The 12,365-nt window shown below is 40.2% G+C and overlaps 1 protein-coding gene across 7 annotated transcripts in view; it reads right to left on the reverse strand.

The window, feature by feature from the left end:
• Positions 1-12,365, reverse strand: part of LOC113607846 (synaptotagmin-like protein 2) — a 100,845-nt gene that overhangs the window by 29,248 nt on the left and 59,232 nt on the right. For 6 of the 7 annotated variants that reach the window (XM_027083572.1, XM_027083569.1, XM_027083571.1 and 3 more), the window contains exons 5-8: positions 6,542-6,623; positions 5,195-5,309; positions 3,275-4,078; positions 1-69 (exon numbers count right to left, since the gene is read on the reverse strand). In XM_027083572.1, the coding sequence (XP_026939373.1) occupies positions 1-69; positions 3,275-4,078; positions 5,195-5,309; positions 6,542-6,623 (1,070 nt within the window). The remainder of the gene's footprint in view (positions 70-3,274; positions 4,079-5,194; positions 5,310-6,541; positions 6,624-12,365) is intronic. The other variant, XM_027083570.1, reaches the window with a different exon arrangement.

Consider the following 12,365-nt stretch of genomic DNA (forward strand, 5'->3'; position numbering starts at 1 on the left):
CTTGCTGATGGTCTCTAGAACTGAGATCTGGCACCTGAGATGACTCAGGCTCAACGTGAGACAGTTCATCTGCAACATAGAAATGCTTTTCTAAATAAGAAAAGAGAATGCTTAAAGAATTATTATTCAATCACTCACATTATCTTTTAAAAAGGCACTTTGTGTTTACATTTTCTACACCATTAGCTGTTTATATCAGCATTTATCTGGAGTTATAATGTAAACCATCCTAAATAAGATATTCTACCAAAGATGCCCTATAACAGTAAAGGAAGGTAAACATAGGCCCCTGGAAGTATGGGATGTAAGCCGAATTGGGGAATTTCTTTCAAGTGTCTGTTTTATTCTAAAAAATCAAGTAGATTTTGTATTCTGACCTGTGTTACATTTTAAACATTAATTTCTCTCAAAGCTTTGCATAAAATAGACACTCCAGGAAGATACATCATGTTGATTTTATGACGCCACCTATCTACTGGCCCACTCATAAACCCTAGAGAGGGCTTATACTCAAGTTCGAGAAACACAGACTTAGGAGATTTCAGAAGTTAGAAAAACAACGTTCAAGGAAGATTAAACAAGGAGCTCCCTCCAAAACATCAGAACGGCACAAGAAGGATATTTGCATCCAAGGGCCTTACTCCTGGTATACTGAACCAGAATCTCTGAAGATGAGGCCCAGGAATCTTTCCTACCAGCTATCCCAGTAGTTGTTTTGCATACTTCAGTTTGAGGACCATGGTCTCAAGAGGCTCCCCCATGATCCCCTATTTCCCTTCTACAATCTGTAAGCTGGAGATAGTCTCTGTGAGACAAAGTAAAATGAGGACTGATGGAGAATGGGATTTCTACCTGTTCCCTGATGTTTGCCAACCAACGGCTAGGAGGCTAGGGAAGGACACTTAAATTCTTTCTAGTCTACCAAGAAAGTAGGGAGAAATTATACTCCAATAAGGATGTTAAAAAAAAAAAAAGAAAAAAGAAAAAGTAGGGAGAGACCTTTCTGAGCCTTATTCACAGGGCACATGGCACATGTGGATGAGGGAACTCAGGCATTCTTTCCCTTTAGTTAAGACTAAAGGTGTTTCAGCATTTCTTGCTCTTCCTTATAAATGCTAAGCTACACAATACATGTTCTTGAAAATTATGTGAGCTGAATTTTTATGACATTAGCTACATCTGAAATGCACCAGAGGAGATGTCAGTTAATAAAATTATCTCTTTGATTTTAATCAACTCTGGCTAAATGCTAAAACAACAAAGGCTTACACAATAATTGGCACATAGTGGATATTGGTTTCCTTTCATAACTACACATTATACTATTAAATATATGTCAGTAATGATAAAGTTCCTTTGAGAAATCTTTAAGAATTCTTTGTTAGTCTGTTTAACAGAAGACTAATAATGAAAAGAATGCTTGTACTACACAGTGAAAAAAAAAGCAGTCTGGACAGTATAAACATAATTTAAATTATATCCATGCCTGAAAATTATTGGAAGGTCCTACAATTAAACATTAGTGATACTGCTGGGTGATATCACATATAATTGTTTTATTCTGTATGCATTTCTTCTTTTCAAATGTTTTTACACTTTTCAAATGAAAGTATATTACTTAAAAATAAGAAGAGTTTAAAAATTTGATGCCAGATAATGTTTTGTTTCCTTTGAGAAATTCTTTTGTTTTCTTCCAGTATAATATAACGAGTGTGATAATGACTGTCCTAAAGCTCAGAGCTCAAGTCAAACCCTTATAATTCACACAATTAGAGTTTACCATTCTTTTTTGGTCCTGATTTTCTTCTTATGCTCCATTATTTACTTGTATATATTTCTGTGGTAAGCAGGGGGGAAAGCAGGGCATTAATGAGTAAGCAGAACTTTGTATATAAGCTCTGAGACCAGAAGGCCTGTCTGTCAACCAAAATGGGTTTAGCTGATGACGGCTTCTCCCCAGACTTCACGGTGAGCTGAGATTGAGATTTAAAAATCAGAAAGCAAAAATAAATAGTTAATACAAAATTATAAAGGTAGTCTGTGGAAAAGCAGGTGCACTTTGAAAATCAGGAAAGGTTTACCATTTTTCTTCTATGGATTATAACAAAGGAAAATATTACCAAAGAAATTTTTTTCATCTTTTGGATAAACATTTAAGTAACCATCACCCAATTATTTGCTAATGTTTATTCAAACTTTAGTAGTTTCCTTAAAATGAGTTCCTTTATATCTTGAAGAAGCTAATTTTTAATTTTTTTTAAAAAAATATTCTCTTCTGTTCAAATGATTTAAAATACCCAGGGAGAGGGGTGATGGAAATGCTTTGTCCTTTAAGAAGTGGATTGATTTGAATAAGTATGAAAGCGTACGGCTGAGCAAAAGTGACTCAGGGTCAACTTAATATCGACTAATAAGGGAGGAGGAGAGTAAATGAGTTAGAAACTTGACTGTTGCTACTATAAATTTTCCTGACTATAAAAATTATCATAGAGTTAGTTTAGGACTTAGTGAAGATGGGAGAGAGTACACAAAATGATTTTTCCCATTGCTTCTGTTTTAAAACATAAGAATTGTGAAGTAATCATATAGGCATAGGAAAGCAGTTTGAGGCATCCCCTGAGAGTTCTAAGACCTTCAAGAAAGGACTAGTCAGCTAGTTAGCAGGAAAAAGCAGTACTCTCATTGCCTCTCGGCTCACACCAGCTGAAGGAGAAAGTTCCTTCAGAGCATTTAAAGTCTAAGAACAAATGGATGGAGGCCCTGGGCAGGCCAAAGTATGAGGCTTTTTCATAGTAAGAATTTAAAGTCTAGTTTCCCATCCTTTGAGGCTAAGAAGGTGACGGTTCTCCTGAAATTAAAAGAGAAACCGAAGTTTGGTTAAATCGTAATTGATAAATTTGCATTAGGTGAGTAATAATATATTTACTCTGTACAAAGGTATTAGCATATGTTTATTTCTCACTCTGTATATACACCTTGATTTAACTCAAAGTGCTATAATTTGTTTAGTTAAATTATTGATATGATTTTTTTTTTTTTTTGGATTAAGCATAATGTGCCGGAAAGTGTGCTATCTTGGTTCTTTTAGTTATTGGTGATTGAGGAAAACATGCAAACCCATTAAGAGGCATAAACATTCCCCAGTGGCATCCGCTTGAATTTTAGCGGGAATACCTAGAAAGCAAAATGGGTTTCTACCAGGCTGGCTGGCTGGCCTGGCCATTCCAAGCCCACTGGCTCAGTTTTTAGAGCCTGGTAGTGACGAATCTCTTACCAGCAGGGCTTCTGGACAATTTTGATTCAAGCCTTGACAATTCTGATGAGTTAGCTTTGTGTTCATTGATGGTGTGTGAATTCTCAGTGGACTGTGCTCTTGTAGTTAAAACTTCTTTGGGAGAATGGTGCTCATTCATTGGAAAGGAACCAGAAGTCGTTGGCTGATGCGTTTCATTTTTTGATGTACTTGGGCTTGAGGCTGATGGCTGAAAAAGCGAAGGCTTTCTGTATTGGGAAGGCTTAGGATCATTGCAAAACTCATCTATGTCCCCTGCATCTTCTGTTCCATTCTTCAATCTGTCAGATTCTAAAACACTAAATTCTCCTACTTCCTGGCCATGGACTAGCCCCAGACTCTGTGGGAGTTCATCCTTCACTGCAGAGAATCTCACGTGCTTTAATGGCTCCAGTGAGTTTGAGGAGGAGTCATCTTCTAAAGAATGCTCCTTCTCAGAAATTCTCTCATGGATGGTTAGGCCAGGTGACACAATTTTGCTTTTGGGTTCAACGTTCTGAGGAAAACGAACAGTTTCTGAGTCTGTGCTACTGGAACTGGAATTGCGTTTCAGGATCCCTCTTGGAGCCCCTCTTGTGTTCAGGGAGTCTGTCCTTTGTCTAGGAAAAGACTGGTTATCATCTTGCTTTAAGTCATGCGATTTATAGATCATTTTCCTGGCTGTGGGGATTGGAGCCTTGATTTGGGACCCATTCTCAGGGCCTGGAAAAGTCTGCTTTGTTTTCTCTAACTTTTGGCTTGAAATATCCAGGATAGATGACTCTTCTTTGGACTCTGACAATTCACCTGAAAAGTAAAACATATTAGATGATATACCAAATGCAGAATAACTCTGTAATTTAAAACACCTATCATAAACTTAATCTACATTTAGCAAAAACACTAAGTATTAAAGACAATGAAGCATGAAGCATAAATACAGACCTAATTAAAAAGCCTTAAAAAATTCATGCATGAACATCATTAAATTTAAGATTGCTGTGCTTTACATACATACATAGTTTGTGGTATTTTATACTCAATAAAAATTTTTTTTAAAAAAGAAACTTTAAAAATTCCTCAAGGAGGGTAAAGAAAAAACACAGAAGTCACTTAAAAAAATTCACGTATGGAAACCAGAAAAGGGAGCTCAATTTTTTAAAATCTCAATACCTAAAACAAAAATTAATTTTGTTAAAAAGTTAAAAAAAACAGGTAATGTTCCAGTGACTTCTTTTCTGTAAAGCATTTTATGCTATCTAAAGTGTATCCAATGGAGAAGAAAAATACACTAATATTAAAACAGGCTAATTGAAACTCCTAACTCTACTGTTTGTTAATTTTCTACCCCTTGTCCAATCTTTGATGCTTGTGGAATCTTCTTACAGTTGCTTTTGAAGAGATTAAATTGTCTAATGTTTCTTCTTAATGGTGAGAATGGTAAAATTCCCTAAGAGGCAGACTTCAATCAGTTAAGCAACAAATCTGATCAAATGCTCCTGGAAGACTGGGCTGATAATTACAGATTAGAGGATTGTAACATTGTCAAGTGGTCTTTTTATCTTGAGGCAAACTGTCCATTTTAAACAGAGAACTGTGTCTGTACCTGGTACACATCCAATAAAGACTGTTAAATGAATGACTGAATGCCTCTGGTCAAAAAATTTCCCAGGTCACTGGGGGGGGACCCAAGACATGGAGGTCACACAAGTGTCAGCTCCAAGACTGGAATGCATGAACTTCCGGTTTCTAAAATTTCTGCTTCCTTCCCTCAGGCAGGAAACCAGTGGGCAAAGTAGAAGAAAACCATCAGGACTTTTCACTTTCTCTTGAAAGCTATTTTGGTTAAAGGAACTCTGAGAATTTCCCTTAGTCCATAGATAACAAAGATAAAAATATCTACCTCATAAAAATAATATTTACCCTCTTTTGAAGTCTGAAAGAAACCAGCCCTTCCATTTTTTGACTGCTCATTTTTGATTTGTTGAGATAAGTGATCTTCTGGCAGCATGGAGCTATCAAATGGATTCTTCCTTTGCTGGGGAAAAATATTGTTTATTAAACTCATTTTAAATGTCACAGCAGCAACTCAGTGTCAGCAAATGCTTATTATCTCCAATAGTTGGTAGTTTTATCCAGTAAATTCTATCTGGCATGTTTGAAAAATGATGGTCTTAATTAATCTGGTTAGCAAAGAATTACCATATATATGCCATACCAAAAAAAAAAAAACACAGGACAAAATTGTATAAAGTATACTCAATTCCAGAGTCCTCCAAAGTTAAACCAGAACCAGGCATTCAAATCTAAATCTCACAGAAGTGAAATTTTTACAGATGTGAGAAAACATGGGCCTGAACATATCAAAGAGGTGGTCAACGTTGGGGTAAACCTGAGACTCTAATTAGGGCAGACTCCCACCCGTGCTCTTCCTACTGTATGAGACTCACTGTGATAGATTAAAGCTGTACTAAATATAATTGTAACTGACCTTTCCTATAAGGATTTAAAAGACAAGGTATCTTGAAGTGGTTCATAGTCACTATCATGATCATCAATTCTAATGACAGAAAAGCGTATCAGTAAATAGAATATTTTTCAATTGAAGTATAGTTGATTTACAATGTTGTGTTAGTTTCAGGTGTAGAGCAGCGTGATTCAGTTATACATACATACATATACATATATATATATATATTTCTTTATTCAGAATTCTTTTCTCCTTTAGGTTATTACAAAATATTAAGTATAGTTCCTTGTGCTATACAGTAGGTCCTTGTTGGTTATCTATTTTATATATACTAGTGTGAATATGTTAACCCCTAACTCCTAATTTATCCCTCCCCCCCAGCATTTTTTTATTAATGTAAGACTGAATATCAATATTTGCTATCTGTTGTTTCACAAATTGACAATTCCCTCCCCCAAGCAGACCTCTAACAGAGATTCAGGAAGCCATGAATAGGAATAAGTTGGTTCCATGATATGGAACCAACAAGCCACATTCTTATGCTTCAAAGAAGCAGCCCCCAACAGCATTAGACTTTTCATTCTTTAGGACAAAAACTCTAGGTCTTCAGCAATGCAGTAACATGATATTCATAAAATTTTCCACCACAAGAGTGATTTCTTATATTAAACAGAAAAATTATCTATGTTTGGTAGGAAAAAAGTACTACGAAATTCTCTTTATTTCACGGTGCTTTGAAAAAATGAGAAAAATGGCACTCCTTCCCCGAATGAGATTTTCAAAGTCTGAGCTCAATCTACCTTGGCTGGAGATACAGCTGACTTCCTTGTGCTTTCCTGGGATGTATCAATCATGGTGGAAGCTGGATTTACCACGCTGGAACTGCAAAAGAAACAATTCAGCCAATAAAAACTTACCCTTTGAGGAAGCGTAAATCACGCCTCTGAAGCCAGAAGCTATTAAGGCAGGATAGGAGAGGAAGTTTGTAAAATCAAACTGCCAGGAAGGTAGAGGGAGTTGGAGCCTAGAGATGATTAAGCAGCGAAGCAAAGGCAATGGGAGAACAGAAATGAAAACAGGCATGAGACAAGACGAAAACCATCCATCAGAAGAAGCCTTGAAGTTTTTATCACGGTACCAGGCACACAGGAGGTTCACAGTTTAAATCTGTACAAATAAACTCACCTCAAAGTCAGGACCTAACATCAGATGCAGACTAGAACAGTGAGCGGTTGTTCTCAAGAAGGGAACATCCCTGCTGAAATAAGGCCCCAGAGCATTTTAGAGATTCCGTAGGCCAGGACCAGAAGGGCACTGCTTACTCTAACTCGGGTAGAAAATAGCTAAAGAAAAGACGCAGGTGAGACAAGTGATTGGGCAGTAGAACAGAAGAAACAGCAGATCTAAGAGATGCTGTGCCGGGAGGATGGTGGATTGGGGCAACTTACTGGGAACTTTCAACCCAACTCTACAGGCTGGCCAGGTGAGTTCTCGTTCGAATACAAGAGGAGTAAAGACAAGCAGAGCATCCAGAAGATGGTGGGAGGTCAGAAGCCTGGAGCTGGCTTAGAAGGGAGAGGAGAATTCTCTAGACCATGATTCCCTACCGGAGGGACAGGGCAGCCCTAGGGTGAGAGTGCAGGGAGGGTGAATGGAGAAAAGTGAGTTGAGCCAGCTCCCTCCTGAACAACTACTCCCTTGGCTGTTGAGTAAGAAGGGCAAAGAGGGTCATAGTGGCTCCCAAGAGGGAGGAAAACGACCCACTCAGACTTCCTGCTCCAGTGGCCCTGCCTCAGGCATAAGAGGGGAAGTCACTATTGGCTGAAAGCACCGTGCCTGGTTAAACTCCACCAGTTCTCCTAGTGGCATCACAGAGTCAAGGACTTGGAAGAAGTACCTCAGAAGGTGCTGGCTTTTTACCACGAAGCTAAAGAACTGGAGGGGGGGAGGGGAGCATTTTGCCCCAAGGCCACAGAGCCTTGCCCAAGATAGTTGTCACTAAAATTATGGACTAGATGTTCTTGCAAATTCATTTCCTTTCCTTCCCTCTGCACGTTGATTGCTACTTTTGTAGTCCCAGGAACAGGCTGAACACTTGAGGAAGCCATGCTCCCTTTTGTTGCCTTCCTCACTGTTCCAGAAAGGAATTACAGCAGATGAGGCAGCTGTATATGGAATACAGCCTGACCGCAGGGTTGTGAGAAAGGGGGAGGAAAGGGATGGGGAGGGGAAGGGCAGGGAACAAGAGGAGGAACTTATAATGGAGCCAGAATTAAGGCTAATAGAAAAACACATGGCAGGAGGCCTCTGTTCTTGAAACAGGTGAGCACAAACTTGAATCAAGTTATCTAGCGGCCAATGTGAGAAAAGAATCCTGGTCACTGATAGAACTCACAGTAAAAACAGCCAATAGCTCAGGACTAGAAAGTAATGTCTCTTGAGTGTCACTTTAAGAAGCCAGTGAGTGATATGAGGAAGCTTATAGCGGATGCCATGTTCAGTTTTCTCAGTGTTTTGTATCATCTCCTTTAGTAAATAAATCAGTCACACAATGAGAGGACCTGGGCCAAATGCTGATGGTTGGGGTCTCCATGGAACAGCCATCTTCTCCTGTCATCTTCCTCCTTTCTCCTTCCCACTCACCAAGAACAAAGGACAAGCAGAGTCTCTACATTCTCCTCCCTCTGCTCCCTGGAAATCCAGTTCCTGCACCTCTAGCCACCAGGCCCACGACTGTCCACACTGCATATCATGTTGTCCCCTCCTGCCCAGAGATGAAACCAGTCTCTCTCTACTAAACTCTACTAAACTAAATCCATGCAGCTGTGGATTTCATGTCTGCTCTGCAACCTCATTCTGTGCATACATATCTTATCTCTCATAGTAAACTGGGAGATCCTTAAAGAGTATCTTGACCATTTTTCTATTCCCCACGATGCCTTGTACAGTGCCTGGTACGCAACTGGTGAACGACTGAATAACTGAAGGCCAACTGAGCCAGTGCCAAGGAAGGCAGCAGCACACAGGTGCCATAGTTTTTAAAAATATCTATGTTGTTTGCCAAATTACAATGAGGCGCATTATTTAGGTTTTAAACAAAATGTCTTTGTTCCTGCTATTCAGAAATCAAAAGAGAAGAAGAAATGAGGCATTCAGAGCACGCGATCAAACACCAGAAACATACAGTATTCACTGGGTTACCTTGTGGTTGGAATTGGCGGGAAATGGGATGAGGGTGAGATACTTGGTTAAGTACAGTTCACAAGTCTGCTTACTAGAAAAAAATAAAACAAGAGTCTTATGCCTCACACTGTCTCTGAAAATATAGTTACTTCCTCAGTTAAGCTCCGGCTTTGCTTCTCTTGAGGAATGCATCAATGTTTTGTTTGCCTGTCTTTTAACTCACAACCATCAATACAGCAACCATCTTATTCTCAGTTGATCTTTGCAACATCCCTGTGAGGTATGTATCCTTCTCCCCATTTTACTAGCGAGAAAACGGAGGCTTGGAGAGCTTAAGTTAGTGAAAGAGCTAGGGATTTGCACCAGATGTGTCTGACCCTGACTCCAAAGACAATCATTGTAATGGCTGGGCTCTACTGCCTCTGATTTCTCACATGAGTAAAGCAGTGGTTTATGGCAAGAGGACTGGAGTGAAGTCTGGGCGATTTCTTCCTTCCCAGTTACTCTCACATCTGTCACTTCCTTTCCACCCCTACTGATTCCTCCTTTATTTCTGTCATCTGTACTAGCCTCATATCCGACCTCCTGACACCAAAGTTCCACTTCTCTAATCCATTCAGCATTCCACCTCTAAAATGGGATGGTCTAAAACAGAACTTTGATCATGTCCCTCTTCTGCTCGTTACCTTTCCTGGATCCTCAAGGCCTGTGGAATGAAGCTGAAGTCTGAACTCCTCAGGAAGGAATTGGAGACGCTCCACCATCTGCCCCACTGTACCCTCCCACTCCGCCTTCCTGTTGACCCTCATGCCAAACATGACTCACTGTCCCTCTTTGCTGTCTCCCCCAACCTATCCCCAGCCCTTCCCTCAAGCGTTTGCTCTACTCTCTTGACCCAAATCCTCACTATCACCTCCAAGCCCAGTCCAAATCTCACCTCCCTTGTGATGCTGGTCACCTATCAGCTCAGCTGGAAGTGGGTCTCCTTGTCTCAAGTCTTACTGCACATTTTATTGGTACCTTGGGATTGGGATTTGCTCTCTGCCTGGTACTATTTATTATCATGTGATCAGATATTCATATATGGAAGCATTATTTTTCCTAAGAGAATATAGTCTCTTTATAGCCAGATACTGTGTCTTTTGTTTCTTAGAATCCCTCTCAGAGGGATCAGATTTCTATTCGCAGGGTGTGTCCTGCATATATAAGATATTCAATACATTCCATGTGATGAGTTCTTAAAACTGTACAGCAAGCCAAGGTTCACACCTTGAGCTCTGTAATTTCTTCCCTCAGGTACCCTTCAAAAACTACCTGCAATACTAGATGTAGCACTTAGCCAAAATGGGTTTACTTCCGTAAGAAGATTATTAAAATATTAGACTACGAAACTACTGTTAGGGTTCCCCTCCTCAAAGTGTTTGCATTTTAATACAAGTCTTTGAAGACTTAACTAAAAAGAAGAATAACGTTAGGTACCGTGGTAGGGACATCTGGGGAAGAGGGAGGGCTTTATAGCAGTCTTAGAACTACACCACGTGGGCAGTGGGACAGTCCATCTGCTCCTATGCCTAGCCATAAAATGTTTCCAAGCACATGCAGCAACTTTTAAAGCTTTTGAACCTTAACTAGCCTTTCCCTCTAAAGCAGTTAAAAATGAATTCCCTGGAGGTCCAGTGGTTAGGACTCCGAGCTTCCACTGCAGGGGTCACGGGTGTGACCCCTGGTCGGGGAACTAAGATCCCACAAGCCTTGTGGCACGACCAAAAAATTAAAAAATAAATAAAGCAGTTACAAATAACACCAGACATACCCTCTTCTGAGGTATTTTTCAGCTTAAATATGAACTGTGTCTGGAATCAGAAGCAAATTTTGCAAGTGCTTTTTTTTTCCCCCGTGTTTTTTGTGGTTGGTTTCTCCCTTTGGATTGTTGATTTCTCCCTTTCTCCTTGGCAGCCAATGCTGTGCCCATGCCCAGTACCCAGTGCTGTGCTAACATGTATTACGCTCAATGAGGCTTCAACACATCAACAAACACATGAAGAAATGGCTCAGGGATTGAGTGAAGCAAATTCAAAAATATGCTATGCCTTTTTTTAAAACCCCAAACACTGGTCCTTTACCACTGTGTGTGCCAATACTACCATGCTGAAAATCAGTAACCAGAACTAGAGCTGGGATCACTTGTACTTTTCTTTGCCACTCGAAAGGGAACCTCATTCTCTGCTGCTCTGTTCATCAAACCTCTCTCTGCTTCCCCGTGCTACAGATGCAAACAAAGATGAGTTCCAAAATAACGCAGGTAGCTTCCCATGCTTGAATACACACTGAATACCCACAGTGTTTTAACTATTCACAGGCAGAAGCCCACAGAATTGTACCCACAACGGAAGAAGGACTCTTGCCTCAGAGTTTATTAGAAAAAACTCCTTCAGAAGCTCCAATATCCAGTCACTGCTGGCTTACACTCCCCAACTCCTGACTCCTGGCTAACAAAATATTGACAGGTATTGAGTCATTCTATTGAAGTTCACTTAGTCTAAAAGTACAGGCCCCAAAATATACTTAACACACCCAGTTCCCAAATGTTAAAGTATAGGTGAAAAACATGCTGGAACCTGATACTGAGTAAAGCAGTAGTTTCTGACACGGAAAGGAGGAATTAAACAACAGCTCCTTCTACAGTTCTGGGTGATTACCACCCGTGCCACGTAATGAGCAAGGCGTGCTGGATACATCTAACATTTTTATTCCTGCCTTCTCAACCTACCTCATCTATGTTATAATAACATAATTATGAGGCCACCTGCAAATTGCCAATTTTCTTTCTTCCTGAGAAATGCCAAGTGGTTCCCATACCTCATTTCATTCAGTCTCATAACATCCTGGTGAGGCAGCTTAGTTCTGATGTACATACAGATGAAACCCAAAAGACTCTTCTGAGATCACGTGAGAAATGTAGCAAACGATGGAGATGCAAATGTGGACACTATATGCTCTAAGGGCAGTGACACCTTGGTCCCTTAGGTCCTTTGAGATGAAATGAGTTCCTGGGAGAAGGACAGGAAGTCTGACCCAGATAAAAGGGTACAATGAGCTAAGTTTGTGTCTGACACCCTCAAATCTTCTCTTGTCCACCTCTTCCCTCAGTCAGTCAGCGCTCTGGTGTCCCCATCAAACCCAGCTCTTAGGAGCTGCTCTCAGTTCCTTGAAGGGGAATCTAAATGCCTGTGTTCTCACTCCCAGAGTTTCTAATATTTAAGGTGTCCTCTTGCTGTATGGAAGGAAGGCAGGCCTTCATCCCATTAGGGAAGTTGCAGGCAGCTGGAACATGGGGAGGCACAAGGAGAAAGAGGTAACGTGTTCTCACATCCTTTCCTGAGCTCCCTGAAATACCTGTATGTATGTGAGAGCCCACACTTCCATTCATTGAGCAACTAC

The sequence above is a fragment of the Aethalodelphis obliquidens genome, unplaced genomic scaffold, assembly GCF_003676395.1.
Source record: "Aethalodelphis obliquidens isolate GAN/ISIS:26980383/991018 unplaced genomic scaffold, ASM367639v1 scaffold50, whole genome shotgun sequence".
In the NCBI taxonomy this organism is placed as follows: Eukaryota; Metazoa; Chordata; class Mammalia; order Artiodactyla; family Delphinidae; genus Aethalodelphis; species Aethalodelphis obliquidens.